This window comes from Camellia sinensis, chromosome 3 (genome assembly GCF_055761805.1).
Source record: "Camellia sinensis isolate YWXY chromosome 3, ASM5576180v1, whole genome shotgun sequence".
Taxonomy (NCBI): Eukaryota; Viridiplantae; Streptophyta; class Magnoliopsida; order Ericales; family Theaceae; genus Camellia; species Camellia sinensis.
Window position 1 is genome coordinate 185,385,667 of NC_138963.1, and position 8,908 is coordinate 185,394,574.

General features: G+C 35.5%; 1 protein-coding gene across 1 annotated transcript; it reads left to right on the forward strand.

Annotated features, from left to right (window-relative positions):
• The first annotated feature begins 991 nt into the window (after positions 1-991).
• LOC114301183 (protein PHOSPHATE-INDUCED 1-like) lies at positions 992-2,205 on the forward strand. The gene has a single exon (XM_082921632.1). The coding sequence runs from the start codon at positions 1,086-1,088 to the stop codon at positions 2,031-2,033; it is 948 nt and encodes a 315-aa protein (XP_082777758.1). The 5' UTR covers positions 992-1,085; the 3' UTR covers positions 2,034-2,205.
• Positions 2,206-8,908: the final 6,703 nt, after the last annotated feature.

The following is an 8,908-nucleotide window of genomic DNA, read 5'->3' on the forward strand; positions in this document are numbered from 1 at the left end:
TACATAAAACAAATTATATTTTAAAAAAATCTTATAAGTGTATTTATAATTTATTTATTTATTTATTTATTTTTTTGAGAACAAAAAAGAAATTTGAAGTGCAGATATCGTTTTGAAAAGACGCGTCATGGAGAGTGCCGTTGGGTTTCTCTCGCTCTCAATCTACCCTCTGCTGGTAGCTAAGCAAGTATTAACATTCCGTTTGTTTTTGACGTAGAATTGAAGGAATTAACGGTAAAAGAATTAATAGTGAGAGAATTATTAGTGAGGGAATTAATAATAAGAGAATGAAGTAAAATTGTATTTGTTTTAATGATAGTTGTTAGTATAAGGATTATTAAATTATTTTTATATAAAATAAATATAAAATAATAAAATAAATAAAAAAAATATAAAAAAATTAAACATTAATGTTCAAAAAAAAAATGCCATACATGTAAAAAATAAAATAAAAAATAAATAAAAATAAAAAATTTTTAGTCCGCCGGACTATTTTTCTAATATCAAGTCCTGAAGACCTATCCGAATTCCATCTGCAAGGCCTATCTTAAGCCTTTCGACTTAGCAGTCTCTTCCTCAACTCTGTAAACAAACAATACATTAAGGCCATGTTTGTTTGGCCGGACTGGATTAGCATTCGCATGACTAATAGTTCTAGGATTACGAATCCGTTGGATTATGTATCTTATCTTAACTAATAGTCAAGTTTAAAATAATTAGTCCGTACTTTAATTGTTTAACCAAATATCAGATTAAGAATTTTATTAGACTATTAATCAAATCCCAAACTCATATCCACCCAAACAAATATGACCTAAATAGAATCCACAACTATCCTAATCTCAATCTCTCTCTCATACCAAAAACAAACGGGCCTAAAAGTTTTGGATCACAGCAACTACTTTTTATCTCTTTCTTTCTCAGCACCTTCACACTCCTCACACGTTAAACAAAATATTCGGAGGAGACCTATATAAATACCCACCTCTACACACACCTCCATTCAAACCAACTCATCTACTCTTCTCTTTCTTCTGTCTTCCATTGCCACAAAACCATTTTCTAATCTCTCTACATCACAAAAAATGTCTTCCCTCATCCCACAACTCCTCCTTCTAATCTCTCTCTTTCAAATCTCTCTAGCAGCTAGAAAACTCACTGAGTTAGTCCAAAACCAACCCAGTACCCTCCTGGAATACCACAATGGTCCTCTTCTTTCCGGCAAAATCCCAATCAATCTCATCTGGTACGGCAATTTCAAGCCTTCCCAGAGAGCCATAGTATCTGATTTCATCACCTCCCTCTCCTCTTCCCCATCTCGGAACAACCCCTCCGTCGCAGCCTGGTGGAGCACCACCGCCAAGTACTACCACCTCGCCGCCGCCAAATCCAAAAAACCCTCCTCCCTTTCACTCTCTCTGGGCAACCAAATTCTCGACGAGAGCTACTCTCTCGGAAAGTCGCTCACTCAGACACAGATCGAACAGTTGGCGTCAAAGGGCGGTCAGAAGAACGCCGTTAACGTTGTTTTGACGTCCTCTGACGTCACCGTTGACGGGTTTTGTATGAGTCGGTGTGGGACTCACGGGTCATTGAAGTCGAGTGAGCAAGTTAAGGGAAAGAATTACAAGTTCGCCTTTATCTGGGTTGGCAACTCGGAAACTCAGTGCCCGGGTCAATGCGCTTGGCCGTTCCACCAACCCATGTACGGACCACAGACCCCACCATTGGTCGCACCCAACAACGATGTGGGTCTAGACGGGATGGTCACCAACCTGGCTAGCCTATTGGCTGGGACCGCCACGAACCCATTTGGAAATGGCTACTACCAAGGACCTGCCGATGCACCTCTGGAGGCTGCATGGGCTTGCCCTGGGGTCTATGCTAAGGGGGCTTATTCAGGGTACCCAGGGGACTTGTTGGTTGATGCTTCCACTGGTGCAAGCTACAATGCGCTTGGTGATAATGGGAGGAAGTACTTGCTTCCTGCTTTGTATGATCCTGCTTCCTCGTCTTGTTCCACTTTGGTCTGAAAAAACATGGGATTGATTAGAAATAGGGGTGGTGTGTATACACGAGATTGCCAAGGCTATATAGAAAAATAGTGTACTGATTCATTCATTCGTTCGTTCGTTTATTTGTATTTTTTGGTTATGAGAAGCTAAATGATATAACAGCAAATTACTTTGATTTGCTTTTTCATAAGATTTTGTCTGTTTGTCCATTGCCATCTTTGTTTTTTGTTTGGTTCTTTGAATCTTCATTTTTTGTGGTTTGATGAATTCTCGCAACCACAGGGCTGATGAACTGATTCAATGTGCACTCCAACAACTTGGGTCTTGAATGATAAAATTTTTTGTCATGAGGAATTAATTTCATCGCTATAAATATTTATAAGGAAATATTTTTTTTCATTCATTTCGTCATTTTGTCATTTGAATGTTTGTGACTAAAAATCACCGTGCTGAAAAATAATTTCCGTGCCGAAAAATAATTTCGTTACTAATAAAATTATTTTAGTGATAAATTTTTTTATCACCATTAAAATGACATTTTGTTGCCAATTTTTATTTTTATTTTCGTTATCAAATAGTTATTCAGTATCATCTTTATAACTTTAGTTGACGAATAAATTTGTTACACATGTTGATCATTGATAAGGAAACAATTTCATCACAGCAAGATGTAAAGTTGACGAAATTTTTCGTCTCCAAAAGTCATACATGGGTTATCAAATATATTTTTTCACAAACGTGACGAAATTTTTAGTCACTAAATAACAAAATCAGTGAAAATTTTCATATATAAATTGTAATAAATTTTGTCACAAAAAAATGTTTATTAACGACGAATAATCACTTTGTCATAATAACAAGTGTAAATCAAGAAACAAATTCGTCACTAAATTTGTTTCATATTTTATATTTCAATTTAAATTATTATTTCACAAATATCTCTGCTCATATCTTAATAACCTTTTAATTGTACTAAGAAATCCACTAGTTATTATACACCGCTTCATAAAAAAAAAATTCACTAAATAATTTATATTATAAATCAAAATATATCTATCAAACAATTTTAATAATAATCCATTAAATATAACAAAAAAACATCAAAGCAAATCCCAGAATGAACTATGGTGGAGTCCACAAAAAAAATTAACACTCAATCTTGATTTGCAATTACAACTAAGTATCAGTTCAGGAAAGAAAAAAATTCAACACTTGATCTTGATTTGAAAGTATGCTTCCAAATGTCATTAAAAACCAATCTGCAAATAAAATAAACAAGAAAAACATTAACATATTATCAAAGCAAATCCCAGAATAAACTGTTGTGGAGTCCACAAAAAAAATTAACACTCAATCTTGATTTATCTCTTTCTGAAAACCTCTCTTTCTCTCTCTGAAAACCTTCTCCCCGGGCCTCATTTTGGGCCGGCCGGCCGCCGCCTTCGGCTATGGTGGTTGGCTGGCCCAGTTCTTTCTTGTGTTTGTTTGTTAATTTCCTTTAATAAACTTGATTTCCCCCATTATTTTCCCACCTTGGTATGCTTTGTGGGCTGCTGCAGAGTTGTGGTGTGTTGTTATCATCAAGGAATGCCTGGATTAAGGGTCATTATAGAGGAAGAGGTTGGTTTGGACTGGCTTGAGGACGTCCAAATGTGGTTAGGATCTTCATTCGTGCGCTCTTTCGCGAGTCGGAGCTTGAGGGGTGAACTATGGTTCAGAATTATGTAGTAGTATCGATGCTTTGTTTGGGGTAACATAGGTGTCGTTCTGCTTCTACCATAGTTCTGTCTGGTGTTCATTCGAGCGCTCCTCTTCGAGTGGGAGTTTGAGGGGTGAGCTTCGTCCAGATGTTTGGAGGTGTCTCAGCGGTTGATCGGTGTTTGGGTCGTCATCTTACGAGTTTTGTAACGGTTGTGTGAAGGGAGGAGTCGGCACAGAGGTGGACATTTCGGAGTAGTCGGCCAGCAAGGGGTTGGACAAGGAGGCGTGGGTGAGTTTGGGTTAATCAATGGAGGTGTGGCCTTGGTTGATTCCGGTGGTGTGGCCTTGGTCATTGGTCGTTGGCTATGGAGTTTTCCGGTGGGGTGGACAGCAGCATTGGCGTTGGTCAGCAGCATTGTGTATGAGCTGTCTTGGCGTGGTGTATGAGCTGTGTTCAGGTGGGTGGATGGCCTTGGGAGTGCAGCATCATAGGCGTGGGTGTAGGGAGTGTAGCAGCAGGTGTCTAACAGCATGGGAGTGTAACAGTGTTGTCTGGAGTGTAGTAGTGTTGTAGCTGTGTAGCATGGGAGTGTAGCAGTGTAGCAGGTGTGTAGTAGCATGGGTGTGAAGCAGTGTAGCAGCGTAGGTCCTGGGATGTTGAACTTGAGTTAGGCGAATAAAATATTCAGTTTCATAGGCGTGGGTGGTTGGCCTTGGGAGTGCAACTTGGCTGTTAAGTCCTTCTTAACTTTTATGTATTTTAATTTCTGTGGGGAATCATGTATTTTAATTTCTGTTAAGTCCTTCTTAACTTTTATGTTTAAAAAAAAAAAAAAATCGTGAGGCCAAGGGGTTGGTTGTATGGTTGCGAGTAGCAGTAGTAGGGGTATTTTGTACCTTCCGAATCTCTCTCAGTGCATTTCATCTTCCTGTACCTTTAATTTCATATTGATTAATGAAATTTTTCTTTGCTGATCAAAAAAAAAAAAAAATCTTGATTTATAACTACAACTAAGTATCAGTTCAGGAAAGAAAAAATTCAACAATTGATCTTGATTTGCAAGTATGCTTCCAAACATTATCAAAAACCAATCTACAAATAAAATAAATAAGAAAAACATTAACATATTATCAATGTAAATCCCAGAATGAACTATCGTGGAGTCCATAATAAAAATTAACACTCAATCTTGATTTACAATTACAACTAAGTATCAGTTCAGGAAAGAAAAAAATCCAACACTTGATCTTGATTTGCTAGTATGCTTCTAAACGTCATTAAAAACCAATCTGCAAATAAAATAAATAAGAAAAACATTAACATATTATCAATTACATTGTACAGACCTCTCTATCCATGCCAATAGAAATTGTGTACACAATGAGTCTAGCTTAACAACCAAAAGTTCCTTTGTACATCGCAAGCTCCTATTAATCACATCACTAACTTAGAGCAACTCCAACACTGCCTAGCAAAAATACACAAAAAAGTAAACACATGGTTTTGTCTCTACTTTGGTTAGTGTGTATTTTAACAAGGGTCATGCTAAGTAAGAAGTAACTAATAAATCTATTTTCATTAAATACATTTTGAAACTTGTTAAATCTTAGTTAATAATTAGTGAAACTGTTGTGTCTTACCTAGCTTACACTTTGTTTTACTAGGAAGATAAGAAGATGTGTATTGTTGCTAAGCCTATATTGGTTGTCTTGGTTTTATCCAAAAAATTGATTGACGCTATCTTTTTCTTTACCTGATTTAATCTTCATTTCCCCCCCGCCCCCAGGAGATTGGAGTGGGTGTTGGTGTAAAAATGTGTATTTTTATTCCTTGAATTCTCCTTTGAAATAAAAAAATGGCTTTTATGACTTTGAAATTTAAAGAAAGTAGGGAAGTTCCAATGTTATGTGTGGAGTTATTGATTAATAGTCAAATTTGATATTTTCTATGACCAAAGTGCAAAGATGACTTATAATTGCAGCACTTGTGACTAGTGGCATGTTCTTATGTTTTCCAAGGATAAGAGGACTTAATAGATGCAGGTTTAGGTAATGAGAAAAGACATGGAATAATATGTATTACTTTAAACTATGTCCTAAACAGAATGGACTTGTTGCGTTATGGGATTCATCTTAGTGCCACAAATAATTAGGACAATGTTTCATTGCTTTGAGTTGTACTATTATTGTCCATATTGAGACAACTGACTTACTATCTCAGTGTTCCCCTCACAGCTCATGGTCTGTTATGCACCACATTTCTACCTATAAGTATAGGAAAAGTAAATATTCTTGTTGTCTAGAGTCGCTTTTTGTGGCACTTAGTGTTTAGTGTGTACATTATTGATTTTTTTGCAACATTATTCACATACTGTCTCAGGTAAAGACCGAAAAAACTAAATACCCTAATGAATCTATTTTCATTAAATACATTTTGAAACTTGTTAAATCTTAGTTAATAATTAGTGAAACTGCCGTGCTTTAACTAGTATATACTAACCAACATGAGAAAAATAAAAACATAAAACAAGCGAAACTTACCAAAATGACGATCGACGAGTTCATGGGATACCACCTCCCCTAAATTGTCCTATGAAACCTTGCTTCTCAAGAAACTCCATGATGCTTGACGTCATCTCCAAATGCTCCTCAAGCGAGTCATTCATCTTTCCTATCACACTATTTTGTGCTTGAATTTCCGCTTTTTGTGCTTCAATTTCATGTTTCTGTTTTGTAATTTCCTCTTTTTGCTCTTGTATTTCCATCTCTAGACCGCTCACATAGCCACTGTCAGTTGAAGCATTGGTAGTCCTGATAGAGAAGGAAGGCCTCAACCCAAGTCCTTTAACATATCCCGGCCTTCGCTTGAGCACCTTCACAAATAGCTCCTCCAAAGTAATTGGAACCATACCAGATTAGGAGTAATGTTCAGCTTGGATCTTTATTATATTATCCTATCATTTGAAAAAAAAAAATAGAAAAGTGAATAAAGATATAATAAAAATTACAATCATCCTAATACAAAAGGTAAATATGCATACATAACTCTTTTCACACTCCGAAGAAATCCACTGCTTTGTGACATCATTAAAGTGTGTGGATTTGTAAACACATGGCAACTTTGGCAGTTGGCCCCCATTTGCGCTTGTCTGTAAAATTACAATCATCCTGTACAAATGAAGTCTTAAGTGCCAAAATCTGACACTTAGTAAAATACTTAAATTTGAGGTTTGCATGTATACGCAGGTTCATAAAAGGTTAATTCAAGCATTTATTTATTTATTTTCAGATAAAGGGTACTCTTATTAGATTGTTAGAAATGGGCATGTTAGTTTATTATTTTCATTTGCTTATTTATTCTCCATCTGTACCATAGTCATATTCACTCAATATGAAGAGTTTTGGAAATGTGTATGCAAAATGTCTTAGCTTTTGGAGTTGGAAACTTTTAGTGCCCCTTTGCTTTTGGATGTTCTTTAAGGATTCTTGAAGTATGAGGTTTGGTATTAACTCATTCTTTTATTATTATTATTATAGCTCTCATTTTGGATATTAGATTTTCTATGATAAAGTCATAAGTTAATGTGGTTTTGGCAGAGTTATCTTCTAATTTGATTAAGCCATCTTGCGAAATTGTTTGCTCTTTAGGCATATATTAGCTTTTATGCTTCACTACTCCCCAATTTGTATTTTTACTTTTATTGAAGTTACATTCGAGACATTAACTTTTAACCACTTATTTTAGATCCTCTGATTCCAAAGCTTCACTGCTTCATTGACTAAGACAGTATTATCAGCCTCTTATGATGCTGAACATTCATTTTTTGTTTCAAATAAGTTTAATGACATGGTTGAATAGCTCAAAGGGGTTTTAAGGACCAAAAGAGTTTCAGAGGTAGACACGTTCACTTTTATTTTTGTTACAAATCAGTTTATCTTCTTGTCCTCTGTTTTTTTTTTTTAAAGAAATTTTTTTTTGAAAATTTCTTTCCTTATTTTAAGCTAATTTTTTTTTTCTCAAATTTTTATAGAGTTATAGATGTCTAATTTATGTTTGTTATTGATCTATCTAAACTCCTTTTAGGCTATTCAAACAATTATAATTAAATAAAAACTCAAAATCACTATCTCTGGATTGCAGCTTGCTTTGAAGTTGATCGATACTGAGCAGTTTCGGAGGTAAGTCTGATTTTGAGAATGTAAAATTTTTATTTTATTTTATTGTTATCTATATTGGAATGTATAAATTGGACTAAACTTTGTGAATTAGAATTATTGAACAATGAAGCTGGGTTGAATTTCAGGTACCAACCATCCTATAATGTTTCTCTCAGAAGGGATTTGGCTGTGGTTCGAAGAGAAGAAGGCTCTGGTGGTGATGGTGCGGTTCTTTAGTGCATGAAGTGGGGATTCATCCCAAGTTTCACTAAGAAAACTGAGAAACCTGATCACTACAAGATGGTATAGTTGTGCTTCATTCTTAGCATCTTTTGACTTCACATGAGTAGTTGGTTATGTTTGATTTTGAATGTCTCAACAATTACTATTCGAGGGATGTAGCCTGGTGATTACGGGATTACTCCAATCCAATATAATTTGGTGAGTCTCTGGGGTGATGCTCGGCTGAGACTAATCCCTATTAAACTTGGGCAATGCCTCCTTATCATTATGTTCTCAGTGGGGTTGTCCATCTTGAGAGTGGGTCCATTAAGATCCCTTTTGTCCGACACTCGAGTGGGTAGGGATTCCTATGGTCACGACTCAGCCCACACAAGAGTTGCCACATAATGGTTGCCCCCTCTTAGCCCTTCTTGTTACATAACAAAAAAGACCCAACAAATGTTTATGCTATTTGAAAGTCAAACAGTTCATTTTTATTGTGTTTATTGTTGGTTTTATGATTGGCATTGACTATAACTTTTTGTTAGCATTTTTGGCATGCTTATGTTGTATATCTACCTATTTGTTTTACCTTTGTAATTATGTTATGTTTCTTTTGTTTTGTTATGTCATAATTGGCCTGGTCTAACTATGGCTTTGTTTCTAATGATGTCTAATAAATTGATGTATATTTTTGCAAATAGTGTTGAGAGAGTAGTTGATATTATTGAGTGGGTGATATTGAGAGTTAAATTGAGATTTTTTTTAAAATTTTTTATTTGAATACTTGAATCTATAAATATATTGTATAA

Bases quoted from the DNA above. Each gene is read 5' to 3' on its own strand.
- LOC114301183 (XM_082921632.1), top strand. From the start codon at position 1,086: ATGTCTTCCCTCATCCCACAACTCCTCCTTCTAATCTCTCTCTTTCAA.